This window comes from Barbus barbus (genome assembly GCF_936440315.1).
Source record: "Barbus barbus genome assembly, chromosome: 27".
In the NCBI taxonomy this organism is placed as follows: Eukaryota; Metazoa; Chordata; class Actinopteri; order Cypriniformes; family Cyprinidae; genus Barbus; species Barbus barbus.
Genome location: NC_136755.1, coordinates 3,192,308 through 3,210,623, shown reverse-complemented (window position 1 = coordinate 3,210,623; position 18,316 = coordinate 3,192,308). Strand labels below are relative to the sequence as shown.

Sequence of the window (18,316 nt, the reverse complement as noted above, 5' to 3'; positions counted from 1 at the left end):
CATTATGCTCTTAGATTTGGACGGTTTAAAATGAAAACACCTTGATGATGGATTAGTTTCTTACAAAACACAGCTTTTGTTGCATCACACAAAGTCGTGTGCATGAGTTGAGTGCATTATTTGTGGCACACGTTCACTGCAGAGGATCACTGGTGAGCAAGTGTTGTAATACTTCATTTCTCTAAATCTCCAAAACAAACCCATCTACATCTTTGATGGCCTGAGGGAGAGCACATTTTCAGCAATGTTTTGTTTTTGGGTGAACTGTTCCTTTAACTAAAACATCTAAACATATAATGTGAATCAACATCTAGATATGTGATGTACTAAATACAATCCATCGTTCGTTGTGTTGAGGAGAGAGAAAGAGGGGCAGTTTGAAGAGTGTTTCAAGCACGTGGTAGATGCATTGTCCTTAGTCCCCTCTGCTTGACATGGGTCACCTCCAGAAAACCCCTCTGGTCAAGGCCATTGGTTACTAAGGAGATCTCCATAGCAGTCCTTCAGTCTCCATGGTCTCTTCTGCTGTAGTGTGTCAGTAGGAAACAAACATGTTTTATTATTATTTCTCACATTCTTGTTCTTGAAGTATCTCAGAGACGTTGTTTTCCACAGTTCTTCTGGATTTAGTCTCAGTTTGTTCTGTTTCTTCATGTCAAAGATAACATAAGTATTTGTAATTTGGGTCGGTGATTTGAGCCACCCTTTGTTTCTAGACAACTTTAAACAAAAGTTGGTGAAGTTACCACATATATTTAAAGAGTTGTCCATTTTACTCACCATGTGATTGGAATAATTAGTAACTACATTTATGTTCAAAAACAATGTTTTGCTGTTCAAAGTGATTTTCATATGCTCAAGGACTCCTGAAGAAATCCTGAAATGTGTTCATATTTAAGTCATGTACTCACTTTAAACACACCGGCTCACTCCGCTCTCCCCTACATTTAAATAAACATTATATATTATAAACAATAACTCATTTCATAAAATTCACTTTGTAGGGTACCTTTTGAAAGGGTACCCTCCCAGGGATAGTTATTGTACCTTTTCTTTTTTTCTGAGAGTGGAGAAATACTCAAATGACCTAATACTTTTGCTAAAACAACAGAAGCAAACTCCCCCCCCCCCCCCCCCTCATTATGTTTTGACAAAGTTATTGCAGTTTACACAATATATGATTAAATGGAAAAAATGAGATAACCAGACACCATTTGCTGAATGTGACATAAAAATGTCATTACTTCTGTTTGATATGTTTATAGGCCGCTGCAACTATTTCACATTTTTTTATTATTATTTATTAGTTTTCTCCAATAATGCACGGTAAGCATTCTCTAATATTACACTCCACACAGAGCCAGAGCTCCAGCTGGACGTTTGATTGGCGTTTAACGAGCGCTTCATGTGACCCACAGAAGCACAAGCCCAGTTACCACAAGAAGAGAGTTCTGCTTCTGCTCCATGTATTTAATTAGACGAAGCTTTATGACTAACAAGACTAACAGGTGCTGTTCTGTTTCCTCTGACATGAGTCAGCAACCTGTGCTCTTGTTGAGAGTGCGTTTGGGAAGCTGATGAACGGCATCCATGAATCCTGCATGAATATTTAATTGGAAAGTGGATGCGGCTTTAATTGTGTTTGCGGGTGACGGGCCCCGTGACAATCCAAATACAGTCATCAGAGCAGAGCCACAGCAGGAGCCCCGACTGACTCACTGCTCTTCATTCACTCACTCACACACACACACACACACACACACACACTCACACTCACACTCACACACACACACACACAGACACTCACACACACACACACACACACACACACACACACACTCACACTCACACTCACACACACACACACACACTCACACACACACACACACGTACACACACACACACACACACATACACACACACACACTCACACTCACACTCACACACACACACACACACACACACACACACACTATAAAATGCCTTCAAGGAGAGGAATAGTTGGCCTGACACTTCTTTAGGCTCTCGCAGGCTGGAGAACAGTCCTCATTAGTCGATTAAACAACAAAGAGAAAACCAAAGATGCCCCCTGCGAATCCGCATCTCAATCACACAGGTGAGAACTTTATGATATTAGCCATATATATATAGTTATAAAATGATGGATAAAAGAAAATAGAAGTAAGCAATATGGGTAGTTGACAAATAAAAATTGGACTGTGTCCTATGATGTGACAGCAAAAAACTAAAAAAAAACTAAAAAAACTTAACATACAAATAACTTCTTCATTCTTAGAGTTACAAATAGCATGATAGAGGTTTATCTTCAATGTTAGTTTTTTTTTTAAAAATTTTCCGTCACACCATAGGACACATTAATACGTCAACTACCCATATATTTTTAATTTGTGAAATAATTAATTTAATAAAATTAATATCTCCTCAATCCAAAAACATGGTACATAAATATGTAATTTAAGCTTTTGTTATATTATAATGATGCGCACAAATAAATAAATTAATTAATTAATATTTTTTACTATTTTAAAATAAATTCATGTTTGAAGACGTTTTGCAGATTCATGTCATTGTAAATTGCTGAGTGTGAATGGTGCCTGAAACAGGCAATGCATATTCATTATGCGCTGGCGTCAGAGATCAATTAAATAACATGCGCGCGGCTCAGTGTGTCATTGTCTGCTTGAGGTGTGAGGACAACAGGACACTGCGGGCGTGCGCTTCATGAAGCCCGAACCAGAACTCTGTCAACCTTTGAACATCGACAATATCATCCTTTTATAGCAGGTCTTCGTTTAAGACGCATCTGCTTTGGGTTGCACACAAATATCTGATGTTATTTTGACAATTAGTGCACATTATTTTCGGCGTTTTATATATATTTTAGTACAAATCAATATGAAGTATCTTAAATCTGATTCAGATTTTCCCCATACATTTTCATTCTTTACAGCTACTTTATGATATCGTTTTATAGAGAGATCTATATCATGAATAAATGGCCTGCTAAATTTTAAAATAACACAATGTTAAAAAATAATATAATGTTATGTTTTAAAATAGTAAATTAATAATTTGTGAGGTGGAATGTGAGAATAGATAACGCCTCGGGTGCAATAAATCAATGGTTTGTTGTGGAGAAAGTGGGCAGGCTTTCTTTTTTTGCTGTCACAGTGTGTGTGTGTGTGTGTGTGTGTGTGTGTGTGCTTGTTTATGCAACATTGTGGGGAGCAAATGTCCCGACAAACCTGACATTTTTTACGAGGGGGAAAAAAATAAATAAATAAAAATGAGGTTTGTCTGAAAGTGTAAGGATGCAAACAGGTTTTCTGTAAGTTTAGGGGATAGAAAATATAGTTTGGTCAGTATAAAAGTAATAGAAGTCTATGCAAAGTCCCCACAATTCACAGAAACAAGCGCGCGCGCTCGTGTGTGTGTGTGTGTGTGTGTGTGTGTGTGTCAGCATGCTGAGGGTTTAAGAGGGGAGGGCACTTCCTATTCCCCAAGCTTACATGTTCTCCATCTGCGATTGACCCATTGGCGAATTTGGACCCTATGGCCGCAGAAATGTGCAATTCATCAGCTCAGTTAGACTTGACCTAAAGCTGAGGAGAGGCTACAGTGACCCGTGTCCCATGATTCACTCAGGAATAAACACTGACCGCTGTTTTATGCTGTTTGGGGCCCCAATCAATGCGCTTTCTTTGCGGTGTGAAGCAAGAAGAGGTTGAAGACATCCTGGAGACATGGCTGAAGGTGAGGTCGTGGGTGATCTTCCAGCGGGGGGTCAGTGAAGAGAGAGAGAGGGGGATAAAGAGGAGGGGGTGGGACGGATCTCCTGCATTGTCTTTCAGATTTGGGGATCTTTACAAAGGGCTCTTCCCAGAAGCCCTGGAATTTGCGCGTCGTTACCGCTGAAATGTACCTCAAATCTTTTGTTGGTGCGTTTCTTCTGGCGTCGGTAAAGTAGTTTTATTTCTTTGTTTTGGATGGATTGAGATGCGGAGGGCCGTCTGAAGCTTTTTCAAAACTTGGGATTGATTTGGAGGTTGATGGGCGAGATGGGTGAAATGGGCTCAGTTTATGAGCAATATTTCTCAGGTGAGCGCGTGCGCCTTTGTGCTTAATTACCGAAGGACGCGCACTGATAAATCTACTTTCAGTTTTTTACATTTTGTGCAATTTAATGCTAAAATATAGCACTTTAAGGAAACTAAATGATATATTGATAAAAAAAAATGATATCGTTTGATAGTGTTTAGTTTTAACGGCTAAATATTGATCACCAGTGATTCACATAATGGGGGAAAATATCATGTCTCTGTTTTTGAATGTGCATTTCTCAGATTTATTGGTGATTTAAGACATTTAATGCTATTTCCTGAGGGAAACGGGTTCGTTTTTACTTTCGTTGCTGTCTAACATCTGCATAGAAATAAACTGAAATTTCCCTCGAAGAATTGATATGCAAGCTGTGGACGGATTGTGCATTTATTTGCGCTTTTATATAGGCTAAACAAACATTTTATTTGAGATGATAAAAGTACAGATTTGGACAGTGCTGAACAAAAGCAAAGTAGGTATATTTTTTGTAGGGGAAATCATATCGCGTTTCATTGTAGTGTTTTGCGCGTAAAGAGTCATTCATTTCGTCCACTTTCGATAGCGTGATATTTGTATTTGTAGAGTTAATTGAGACTGATTTTCTTGTGTGCTTTTTTTCTAGGGGGCTGTGCAAAGACAGAGGAGGAGGAAGACTCGAGCTCGTTTCGTGGAAGTGGGGTCTGTAAATGGTTTAATGTGCGGATGGGCTTCGGCTTTCTGTCCATGACCCACCGGGAGGGCATCTGTCTGGACTCACCCCTGGATGTGTTCGTCCATCAGGTGAGAGAGAGAGCATGTCTCATTGCTTTATTTGCTCAAACGACATTAACACTAAATGAAATATTTACAGTATTAGTATGCCACATTTATAATGATCTCCTACCATTTATGAAGCTATTATTTTGTGTTCGGCGCTGATGCATTAATAAAAATCAAAACCTGCTTTCTTAAAAATAAAGGGTTTTCAGTCGTTTAGCAAAGATACCTCTTTTTTCCCCATCAGTCACCCTTTTTAGGCTTTATTCAGGGTTCTGGGCTGTTTGGTGATTTGTTTTGGTCATGTGTTGGTTTTTGGGTTCTGTAGGCGTATATAGATCTTTCTTTCTTTCTTTCTTTCTTTCTTTCTTTCTTAATGAACTAGGGCAATTTTTAGAGTTTTAAAAGCTTGTTTATTTCTAAAGCTAAGTGGGAACTTTATTTTTTATTATTTTTTAATCACAAAATATATTGTCCTGTGGTTTTTAATTTTTGAATGATGTCAATATTTGTTTGGTTCTTTAAAATTCCCCGTTTCTGTTTGTGTTCATATACGGTAGAAGGTTTCTGACTAAATTTATTTGCAGAGGCCAGAAAGCTGAACATTTTTATTAAATGCTTATGCAAATAAACCAAAAACTATTTTCTGATATTGAATGTCAATTCATGGGTCTTTAATTTTGAAGTTTTCCCCCATCAATCTCAAATAGGGCGAATACAGGTAGAATGGGATATATGTATATATATATATAATTTTAATTGCTGCTGTTTTAAAATATAATGCCACATTAGCTTGGCCATTGTTTTTAAATGGCTACATATATGTAGAGAAAATGAATAAAATATTAAGTGTATTAGTGTAATATTAGTGTAATATTTTGACAGTGGTCCCACTTTACCTTTACTTGGTCTGGATTTGATTTTAAATACAGTAATGCATGTCTGTCTTTCCACATTCCTTGCAATGATTGGCCTTTGAAAAAAGGGCTTTTTTATTTGTATTTATTTATTTATTTTTCTGTGCAGTTGGGCACACTCCTGTAGAACAAACTGTCCCAAAGAAAAGATGTTATTTTTAGTCATTCATGTATGAACTGTCTCAGCATGTCCTTGTCCCTTGTCTGCTCTTTAATTCTGACTTTGCTGTCTATGCCATACTGTCTTCTTATAAATGAACAGTGAAGGCCAGAATATTACATTTGAATTCACTTTGTTTTGCAGTGATTGATACAAAGCGCTATATTTTAAAAATCCCATTGGGCGGTACTGTCTACAATCGTGAAGACTAACCGTCTCAGTCAGCAATAATTCAACAAGCTATTGGCCCGACAACCAGCAAGTCGGCAGACAGTGGATCACCTATCACCCTGAGCCAAATGAGCTGCTGCCTCATGGCTTGAGGTCATTGTGTAAAATTACCCAGATTAGAGCATCTAACGGACAGGCAGCCCTACACACGGTGTCAAGTGATCTCTCTGTCTCTCTCTCGGAGTAAGAGGTCTTTGGTTTCCTCAGATGAACGGAGGGTGTTAGGGCTTAGCACACTTTGACTTTAAGTCTCATTGACTGCACATTAGGACGTAAAACTGAGATGGGAACATGTGTTTAGTCTTCTTCATCAACACCCTGAACTGATGACTGTAAAGGGATAAAGGCATAGTCGTTCCAAACCAACTGAATTAAACATTTACAAAATTACTGAAAGTAATATATTAACTTATGTTGATTTACTTCATTGACACTTTTTTCCCACATCAAAAAAAGTGTGATTTTAATCATGTGCATTGGTTTCAAACGAATCAATAAACACAATAATTTGTTCACACAACTTCAACATCAAGTTAAGCTCTTTTTAAGTACTCTCCAAGTGATTTTGCATGGCTAGCTGATTTAGTTCATTATATTTTAGATGTATGTCACCAAATTATAAGGTATTACTAGTTGGCAAACAAAGGGTTAGTGAGCAATAAGACATATTAGCATGCTAAATGCTAAGTCTGCTCCTTAAAGGGATAGTTCACACAATAATGAAAACTGTCATTTGTTCCAAAACGTTTCTTCTGCTGAACACAAATTAAGATATTTTGATGAATGTTGATAACTAAACAGTTGTCGGTCCCAAATAGTGTCGGAAAACAATAGAAGTCAATTGGGACCAACAGCTGTTTAGTTACCAACATTTTTCTTAATATCTCAATTTGTGTTCAGCAGAAGAAAGGAATTTATACAGGTTTGGAACAACTTGAGGGTGAGACAATTTGGATTTTTCAAAGGGATTTCGAGGTATCCCTTTATAAAACATTATATATCCTCACATCAAGGTTTATATGAATCATTCATAAATCAGCCAATTGGGCATGGTTATCGTTCATTGCTCATCGTTCATTTAAAATTGGCCAGATATCAAGTTAATTGGTTTGCCAGTACTAGAAATCAATGCATGCGTTCAGCACAACTCCTTTAATGCTACTGATGTGTAAATGAAGGAATTTTCATTTTGGGGTGAACTATCCCTTTACGATCTGTTTAGTATTTAAATGTACATTAACTCATTTGTAGCGCTGCACAGTGAATTTGACTTTGACTCATTAGGAGGCAGTTTTCTGGATATTATTGAGTAGTTTGGTTTTGATAACCAGCGCTCAAGCGTACCTGAGTCTCTGTGGATATATTGATAATCGTGGGTCCTACCAGGTTAAAAAGACAATGGCTGTCATTGTCAAACCCACAGGAGGAAATCCTGCCTTCCTTAGATTAGGGAATCACTGAATGAATGGTGATTGTGTGTGGAGATGACCAAAAAGAGAGGCAGATGGAGGGAGATTTCATAATGGGGGGAAATATTTGAAAGACATGCTAAGTGAGAATGTTGGGAATGAGACCAAGAGATTGGAGAAAGGGGGGCAGGGAGGAAGGGAGGGAGTATTTGGGGGAGGGGGTTGTTAGCTGAACTCATTCATAAAAACCCTCTGTAGTAAAAGAGGAGGGCGAGTGGTAGAGAAGGTCAAAGGATGGAGCTGCGGATGGTTTCAGGAAGCCTTGGCGGGGGTTGGGAGCGCCTTTGCTTGATTCCCTTCCCAGCGACCCACCCCCCTGCAGACTTCTCACCTGGCAATGTTGGGGAAGCTACTTTGAAATGATCAGCCTCTTAACAAACTACAGTTTAAAGGCAGTCAAGCTATTTTTCAACATGGGCCCAATGGAAAAATATGCCTCCAATTTTATTTTTGCAAACTTCCAAAGATTTTATTCTAGTGGCACTAAAACACCAAAAACCGCTATTCCTTATTTACACACATTATGATTACGGGGCAGATTATTGGTTAGTGAAGACTTATTTTCATACAGTTCCTTGAACAATACTGCGTAATGACCTCTAAACACTTACCATAGTGCATGATTTGTAAACTAATACATTTTTGAGGTTTACACAGCATAATTGTGACATGGTAAACTTGCTCGGTAGTGCACCCGGTACAGCATTGTTTGTGTGATATGGATGCTGTGTGCTCTTGTGCAAATACTGTGAAACGCATGTCACAATGAAAGAGCTCAAAGACTTGTAGAAACAAGCTAAATTGGCATGGTTGCTGTAGAAAATGAGTTTTAATCTCACCTTTGCTTTTGTTAATACTTAAGTTAGGTTTAGGGTAGAGTTTAGCGTAGGCGATACATTGTTTTCAAACCCAATTTGAACAAGATGAACCCCAATGCATTTTATTGTGCATTTAAAAAAAAATGAGTTTTACTATGAAAGTGTCACTAAACATGCAAGAAGTAACGTAATATGTCACAGCAGTCATATATGTGACCCTGGACCACAAAACCAGTCGTAAGGGTCCGTTTTTGGGTGCCATAAAAAACATAAAATGTCTTTTAAAGTTGTTCAAATTAAGTTCTTAGCAATGCATATTACTAATCAAAAATTACGTTTGATATATTTACGGTAGGAAATTTCCAAAATATCTTCATGGAACATGATCTTTACGTAATATCCTAATGATTTTTGGCAGAAAAGAAAAATGGATAATTTTGGCCCATACAGTGTATTTTTGGCTATTGCTACAAATATACCCCAGAGACTTAAGACTGCTTTTGTGCTCCAGGGTCACACATTTGCAATGAGCCTGAGCTGCAGTTATTTTAATGAAGCAGTTAGCTATAATACTAATAAAATGTTTTAACTGCTATGACTTGCTTTCGTTGGTGGCACACAAGTGTATATATATATATTAGGTCCATTCAGTTAAAATCATTGGTGTTCAATGTTGTTTGGACCACAGTGTTCTTGAAAATACCATATTTTGTTTCATGCAGAAGAAAGCAATGCATTGGGGTTTTGAACGACTGAGTAAAAGATAGTACAATCTCTATCACTTCATTAAACAAGAAAAGCATTCCAGTGTTTTGTTTTCCGAAAGAATGTGTGGAATTTATTACAGACCATTAAGAGTTTAATGTGTAAAAGACTAAAAACATTCGCCCAAGGAATGTCCCGGTGAGAAGATAAGCAATCTTATTACACAAGGGTTGATTTTAAGGTAGCAGACCAACACCACCAAAGCAGTTTTGAGTTTGATCTCACAAATATACCAACTAGCCCAATTTTTGGTCTGCAAGTGGTTGTTTGTTTGGAGTACAAGCAGAAGGTTGTTTTTAAAGGTAGATCCTTTCTCAAGCTCCATTTCCATGCGCCTATAGAGCAAGTATCTCAGGAATGTGAGCTTCCCCCACCTTTTCCCACTGCAGACCCTCAGCACCGATGGCCCGGGTGAGGTTTAACCAGATGCCGTTATTTTGGGGAAGCTCATCTGCCCATCCTATTCATGTCATTTGCCGGACTTACTTTATTTTTGAGAAACAGTGCAAGTACAAGTGTAATCAAATTGATCTCTTTTTGTTATGTAGCCAAAATCACTTTTGGGGCTCCCTGCATATGTATAAGATGCTACATTTGTCTGGATGTAGAAAAAGTCATGCATCCTAAATGTGAATGTAGGCTGTTAGTGCATATAGGTCCGTCTGAGTAACATCATGTCTAAGATGCCATTGTCTGGTTGGATTTTGAAAGCCGCATATGTATCCTTCACTGCTTATGATATCTTGTAATGTTTTGTCTGTAGGCTGCTAGTTTGAGCCTTCAGTTTCAGATGCAGCCGTTGATGGATGCAAATCTCCAGAGTTAATTGGTAGAGAGCCCAGATGAGAGAGCCGTTTTGATCTGAGTGTTAAGTGAAGAGGCGTTTGTGAAGGCGATGTAGCAACAGAACTGGGGCGGGGAAGATGCCATTTTACCAGTTCTTTCAGAATTGCAGATCGCAGATTGTTCTTAATTAAATGCATTTTTGGATGTGATTAATCAGAATGAATCATTTGACAGCACTAGTTTGGTATAAATGTGATCTAAACGTCTAAAGCAGTGTTTCTACCCGATCTCTGCAGAGCAAGCTTCATATGGAGGGCTTCCGCAGTCTGAAGGATGGAGAAGCTGTGGAGTTCACCTTCAAAAGGTCCTCTAAGGGTCTGGAGTCCTTACGGGTGACGGGGCCAGGCGGGGCGTCCTGCGTAGGCAGCGAGAAGAAACCCAAGGGTGCCCAAAAACGCCGTTCAAAAGGAGACCGGTGAGTGCTGTTCAGAACTACAGCATTCTGTGCTCTTACTCTATTGATGAATGCTTCGTGAAGTTATACAGAATTCATCATCTGAGTAACACAATATCCATCCTGAATAGTATTAAGAGATTACAATAAGTGTGTCCCAAAGCATAAGATTATGCCAAAAGTCCTCGGATGGGCTACTATTTCAGGTCGATTCTTGAAGTTTGGATCCGTTCACACTTTAATGGCTAATATTGCCCACAATCCACTGCGCTTTGACGAAGGATTCGGTTCAGAACTACAAACACAAATAAAACGCATTAAAAAACTACAAACATGGCAGATGTGCATGACTGATGGTTAAGTAGAGAGGTTTAGATAAAGGGGTTTGAGATCCTAATTATCAACATTTAATCTAGCACAAAAAATGTAATGTTATGTTATTTTTCATCTGCAACAACAGTGAACTTTAACTTTTAAAAATCTGTTTTCGAGATATATTTACACTGTTTTCTGCTTTTGTTGTTAGGTTAAGTAACTTGCTGTTTTGTGACATCTAGAGTTGATTTTTTACTCAAAATGACCCATTCATACTCAAACACTATTCACTGATTGTCACCGTCATTGTGTATCATGTGCCAAGTATTCATGTCTCTGTGTCTTCAGATAAGAGCTATATTGACTCAACATGTTTATTATAAAGAGTAAGGAGCTGTCTATTCTAGACCTATACTGAGATGCTGCAGTTCTATGCAGATGTTTGAGATCCTGCTTCTGGATAGTTTGATGCAATATCTCGAGGAGCGTTTCCTTCCCCCACCCTGAGCGTTGGTGACTTGACCTGCTGGATCAATAGGTTGTTTAAAATCTCAGAGTTTAGGCTCACAGAGAGTCACCCGCCCCCCACAGCACAGCCGCAGGTTATCGATAACACCGTCCTCCCACAGTCCTCCTCAGCTGCATCTAACCACGCTGGATCCGGATCCAAGCGCGCAGCTTTCACAACTGTGCATGAATGACGGTGACGGGTTTGTGAGGCATTTTCATGCATAATAACATGTGCTTTCTCCTGCTGTTTATCATTGATATTCCATCTCTCTGGATCTGTGGCTCCTGATGGAGGATCAGATCCTGTCCATTTAATTAATAACAGATGTAGGTGCCTGAGAAAGGTCAGAGGTGAACGCTGCCATGGCAACCCTGAGGTGTGATGTATGTGAGCGGGGTGGGGGTGGGCAGGAGAGAGCAGGGATCAAAGTGCAAAGGTCAGGCTGCATATTGAAACAAAGAGCCACAGAGATGCCACACCTCCTTCCTCTGGCCGATCAATAACTCCCCCCACAATACAGAGAGCCGAGGGGCTTTCATTTAAATTCATCTCTAACTAAAAATGGTAACATTTATTATATTTTTAAGTGGCGCTGAAATATTGTATTAAACTCCTCTTGGTGCGTTAGTATATGAAGTGACAATATTATACATATTTTTATAATTACATTATTATATTTATAAGTTTTAAATATTTATATTTCCACTAAAATTTACATCATTTTTTGAGCTCCGTCACATTCATCACTGTTCACTCAACTTTTTTTTTTTTTTTGTAAATTCTGAGTATTATAAGAGTGAATAAAAAATATTAGTTTGTGTTGGATTCTATAGTGCTGGAGATGTGCATAACGCTGTCATTCTCCTTTAAATCATTGTGGACAATAACAATTACATGTTAAATCTTATCTCAGTGACCCTTGCTGATTTAAGATGTGTGCGCCCTCTAGTGGTCTTTCCTGCAAATCACACCTTTTCTTGCACCATTTCCAGATGCTTCAACTGTGGAGGGCCGAATCACCACGCCAAAGAATGCCAGCTGCCTCCTCAGCCAAAAAAGTGCCATTTCTGCCAAAGCATCACCCACATGGTGGCCAACTGTCCAATCAAAGCACAGCAGTTGTCACCGGGATCTCAGGGAAAATCACCAGCCTCCACCACAGGAGAAGAGGAGGACATGAGCCACACCCCCTTCCCTCCCGACTGCTCTGATTAGTCGGGGAAGGTTGTCAGGGAAACACAAGCACCAATCAAAAAGTTTCAATGGAAAGCTGCTTTTGGAACTTACTCAGGTTTTTCTTTTTCAAACAGCAGAAATGAATGTGGCTTTTGTACTTTAGGCAGGAAATTAAAACCAGGTTAAACTAATATGGAAAACCATCATATTCATCTTTATTTTTGACAGTCAAATGTCTGAACCTCAGCTTGGCGATCAAATGATTTGGGATGAGCCAGATATTTGAGATGGATAATCATAAAATCAAGGGCAGACCTCACAAAAACAGAAATTATATTTAGCCTAAAATAAAGCTTGTTTTAGGACTATTAAGGTTTTACATTGTTTTCATGACAATTAAGCACATTTCATCAGTGTCTTTTAACACTTATCACAATGTGCGCAGATACAGTGTGTATATATATATATATATATATATATATAGCTCTTATTTATATATATAAGTGTTGTCAAACGATGTGTATGTGTCCTGTGTATATTTATTATGTATATATATATAAATGCACACACATACACTATATATTTTGAAAATATTTGCATGTATTTACATGTCTATATTTATATTCATAAATTATAAATAAATATATATAAAATGAAATATATACATGAATGTGTGTGTATTTATATATGCATAATAAATGTACACATACATGTAATATGTAAACAAAAATGTATTTTAATCGTTTGACAGCACTAATATATATATATATATATGATCTTAGGGTAAATATCATAGTACGTAATTGTGCACGACAGATCTGTCCTGTGTGAAGCAAGTGAGAGAAAGACTTTTATGTTCTGCCTTAGCTAGCAAAGTGTCTTAGATTTGTACTGAAACAATCAAAATGCATCATGTTTACCGGAGAAATGCATCTCTGTCTTGCAGAAATCATACCGAATTCCCTCTTTCCCTTCTTCTGATTGTGGTTTACACAGGCCAAGTGAATGTTAAAATGCTGCGTTTGTGCATATCTTACCTCAGCCTCTCTATATCATCAGTGGAAATATTTTGACTGTCATTAGTTAGTTACTATGAGAAAGACACAGTGGCTGTCTTAGATTATTTAATGCTGTGTAATTGTAAGGCTCGCTCTCAGTTAAAGGTAAAGTCCACCCTATTCCACACTGGTACTTGAAAACTTGAGCCAAGGCGATAGCACATGTTTTATGATGATCTTTTATCTCTTTCCTTATGTAAACTTTATACGAGACACTAATGAGGTGTCAGGTTTGTCAAAGCTTATTCCAAGAGGAGATCCTGAATAACTTGATCTCACTTTATTGTAAATAACAATTGTAAACTTTTTTTTTTTAAACCACTGTTATTTATTTGCAGCCACACAAACTGACCTCAAACTCTGTGATGTTGCGATGGACTCTCAGTCACAACAAGAGATGAATGCTTTTGATAACTAGCTCATAATTCATGTTTTTATCTGACCGACAGCTGGCGACTAGTGTTTAAACAATGCTGAGAATGATTTTGATGCTCTCATTTTTATTTAAGGCCTAAAACAGTGATTTGAAAGTATTTTTTGCATGATTTCTCCCCATGATTGCATGAAGTTCAGGTTTGTTCTCGTTTAGCTGAGCTGTCAGGCTTCACTGCGTTTGAGGAAAGCGTCTAGTTTTTGGCAAATGAAAGCATAATGAATCGTGGCTTTTTTTGTATATTTGACATAGTCCTCAAACTTTCAGGAACTCAGTGGATAAAGAATAGCTACACATTTGTACCATTTCTTGCAGCAAAGCACAACTGGTTTGGTTTCACGCATTGCATGTGTTTGAGCACGTGCTGAATGTTAGAATGGTTGGTTGTAACCTCAAAACTAACGGCACATCACTGCTCCACAAGAGTGTTTTGCTGTTTAGTTTCAACCTGATCTCATGAAAGTGCGTATAAATAGTACGCCAAATAAAATGAAAATTCGTGGTATTGAAATGCAAAAATGGACTTTGCTACGCGTTGGGTAGGATTAGGGTTGTGGGGTAGATGCGTATCATATGCACTCCAACAAATTTGGTATAAAATGCACGTGAAAGAAGCATTTTACATGCACGCCAAACACGTTCATATCATATATATACGCCAAAGTCCATTTTTGGCTATCAATACCACAAGTTTTCTTTTTTTTTGCATACTATTTCTATGCATTTTCATGAGACCGGGCTCTTTATTTGTCCCTCAGAATAACCTGAAAGGGTTTTAGTATGTTATTGCATGGAAGTAGGTGTTAGAGTAGTTGGATATAGTGTAGGGTCTCGCCTCAAACAACCTGTTGAAAACATCAAGTTTTCAGTTTAAAGGATGTGAAGGTTTCTTTCTCATTGATAAGACTGTATTCTATCTTAGTTCATGCCATTATTGTATATTCCTTTATCATTTCAATATTATTGTATTGTTTCTTTTTCATCTTTATTTAAAGAACAAGATGCATAACTTGTTTTGAATCTATACAAATCTACCTCAGGGTGTGTTGAAATGTATTAAATGGGCATCGTTACCAGAATACGGTCCATTTAAGAGTGTGTGTGTGTGTGTGAGATAAGTGAGAGTGTGCTTTAGTTAGATTTTTTTCGGTAATGTATTTAATTTGGGACGTGCGGTCGTTTGCAATGTAGCTGCACTCTGTTTTGGTCAAATGTGTGTGAATTTGTGGTTTACATTTAGACCAAGAGAAGTGCAACTGTAATATTGCTCCAGTACGCTTTTATTTTTGTTTACTGTAATGTACTCTGAGATTGTTAACTCAGGAATACGTTAATTATTTCTTGTTTGGTTTTAATTAATGAAGAAGATAATCAGTGTTGGTGACCTTGATTGTTATTAATATTCTCATTTGATGTTGCTCGCTGATGCTCAGGGCTCCAGATGCTGCACAAATATGAAGCCCGTGTCCTTCAGTCATCTTGTGTTGTCATTCAGCTGTGGTCAGGACGTGTGTTTGATAAAGGCATATACGTTTAGTGTTCCCGTGACCAAAGAATGTAGCCACATTTAATATGGCAAACAAATAGCGTGGAGCTCGGTTTATGGAGTTTCCTCTGCTGCGATCCATGTTGACTGGTTTCAGAGAGAACGCTTTCATGTTCAGATCATCGCGACAAAGCATGCAAAGAACGATGTGCCCAAAAATGTGTTTTAGTGTTAACATTGACAACTGCTTTCTAGTGAATAAATATCTTTTTATGATTATGCTGGCACTGTGGTTTTTTTTCACATGTGGTGTGGTGGTGTGGCACATTTATCAAAGGAAAACTGGCATTTTCAATGCACATTTAAGAGGGCCTGTTTTTAAATTCCCTAGCCTGACTTTCAGTCCACAAGGCTGGCCAGGAGTTCTCATCTCTCTCATCATCTGAATCAAGGAGATATAAACATTGTATTCACTTCAACTGCTGTACACATACACAGTATCTGTGTTATCTCTCCCCTTTTCCCACATTCACTGATCCACCACACTAATGTTACTGAAGTTAATATTAGCTATGCTGTTGTGTTATTTAAACATCTTATTATTCTTCTGAAACTGTAATTTTCTACTGCACCGTGTATCCGCCTGGGACTTCGGGCACCAAACTCGTCAAGAGACCTTGGATCTGATCTGCAGTTTGTTTCTATATCTTTTCTAACTGATGAGACTTACAGTTTTCGTATATATAATTATTATCAAAAATTAAAGATTCCCCAAAGACTTGCATTGGCTGAGCAAACATGTCCTCTCCAGAGGACAACTGCAGTCCACTAGAGGGAGCCACGGGATAAGAAATCTTTCAACTGTCTTTCTACTACAGAAACGCTGCTATATTTAATATATGTCGTGCTGGAGGCTATGTGTGGAAGATGATTATAATTATAATTATAGACTATACCTTTTGGCTCTCAATGTATTAAGGACCTTCATTTGAATTAGGCCTACTTTTTGGAAGTTTTTTGGTCGTAACGCTTCCTCTAAATGTGGTAAACTTCACTTTTTTATTGTAAATTTGATCATATGTAGGGCTAATAAAATGTCCCTTTAATTGTTTTGAGCACAGACCTGACAAAGACATGAAAATACAATGGTTGCAGACATTGCCTGAGGGGTTTCTTGTCTATGGCTTACCACTGAACTTAAACATCTCTGAATTAAATATAATTGTATACAGTTTGATATTCGATTTAGGCCGACTTAAATTTTGAAGGGTACCAGTATTGGGACGTTCTGTTAAAAAAAAAAAAAAAAAAAAAATGTATATATATTTTTTTCTTCCTTTAAAGGTTGGATTTATTATTATTATTATTATTATTGAATTAAACAGCATAGACATTACTTTCACCAACTTTTTGCTCATATTTATCAAATGTGCCCATATTAAGGTGCTATATATATATATATAACATACAGTGGTGTGAAAAAGTGTTGGCCCCCTTCCTGATTTTTTTTTTTTTTTTTTTTGCACGTTTGTCACACTTTAATGTTTCAGATCATCAAACTAATTTAAATATTAATCATAGATAACACAAGTAAACACAACATGCAGTTTTTAAATGAAGGTTTTTTTTATGAAGGGAAAACAAAATCCAAACCCACATGGCCCGGTGTGAAAAAGTGCTTGGCCGGCTGACCAAAATTACCCCAAGAGCGCAGCGACGACTCATCCAAGAGGTTCTCTGCATTGTCCCCCGATGTGGATCACTGTTTTTGGACTTTTTAATAAAAGCTGCAATTGGATCTTGTTTGAGAGCACTTTGTGACGTGTACATTTGTTGTTGTCTGAAGTTTTTCCCCTGTTCTTTATTTGCTAGTTTTAGCCTATCTCAGAATATTATTGGCCTATCCAGATAGCAAGGCGACATTGATTCAATGTTGAAATTCAATGCTTTTCAGTGTTGAAAAGACAAATATTGAATCAATGTTGATTTTTGGTCAGCATTTCACTGGTGAAGCTTAGACTGTCAATCCCTCATTCAACACTTAAATATGGTACATTTTCCTGAAATGTAGTGAGCACATGCTCATCAAACAATAAATTATGTTAATTTTGTGAACTTGTCACCACTAGCAGCACCAATAAATAAATAAATAAAATTGTCTGCTGATCATGTGGATTAACAAAATACTGTGACCATTAGATAGAATTCAGATGGATATTATTATTATTATTTGCAGCAGCAGTTTCAGTAATTAATGTGTTCGATTACCTGTTTTCAGCTCGCTAGAGAAGCACATTCAGCCAGAGACTGATAATGACTAAATGAATGTTACAAAGTCCTTATAAATCTTGTGGTCATCCAGTTATATCATTAATTTAAATTAAACATTATTTTTAATAATGAACGTGCGCCGTCCAGACCAACGAAGTAAGAATTATCATTAAATATATTAAATTTCACTTTGTTTTTCCACCAAACCCTACCTTTCATATAAATACATATCTTAAAGCATCTTAATGTTAATACATTCTTTAATTTTGTAAAGAAAAAACAAAAATTGCAAAATGGCTTAATATGATTTTTAAAGGGTTAAGGCCCGTTCAGACCAAGAGCGATAACTTTAAAGATAACTATGTTCGTCTGTATATTCCAAGTGCACTCGTCTGCTACTTTAAATTCTCAAGGTCCTTATAGCAAGATTGATTCTGATTGGCTGTCAATGTTTGTATCATTCGTCAGCTGGAAAAAAACCATTCTGAAAGTGATTCCAATGATATTGTTTCTGTGTTTATCATTGTAGCTGTGCTGTGGACTCACCTATTCTTTAATACTGAGAAAGATGTTTAGAACTATTTAGAG

The 18,316-nt window shown here is 37.5% G+C and overlaps 1 protein-coding gene across 1 annotated transcript; it reads left to right on the top strand.

The window, feature by feature from the left end:
- Positions 1 to 4,070: 4,070 nt before the first annotated feature.
- On the top strand, positions 4,071 to 12,519 carry LOC306847019 (protein lin-28 homolog A-like; the record flags this gene model as incomplete). Its single annotated transcript, XM_079380751.1, has 4 exons — positions 4,071 to 4,119; positions 4,745 to 4,902; positions 10,321 to 10,499; positions 12,297 to 12,519. 4 exons carry the CDS (start codon positions 4,071 to 4,073, stop codon positions 12,517 to 12,519), a joined length of 609 nt encoding a protein of 202 aa, XP_079236877.1.
- Between the last annotated feature and the right edge of the window lie 5,797 nt (positions 12,520 to 18,316).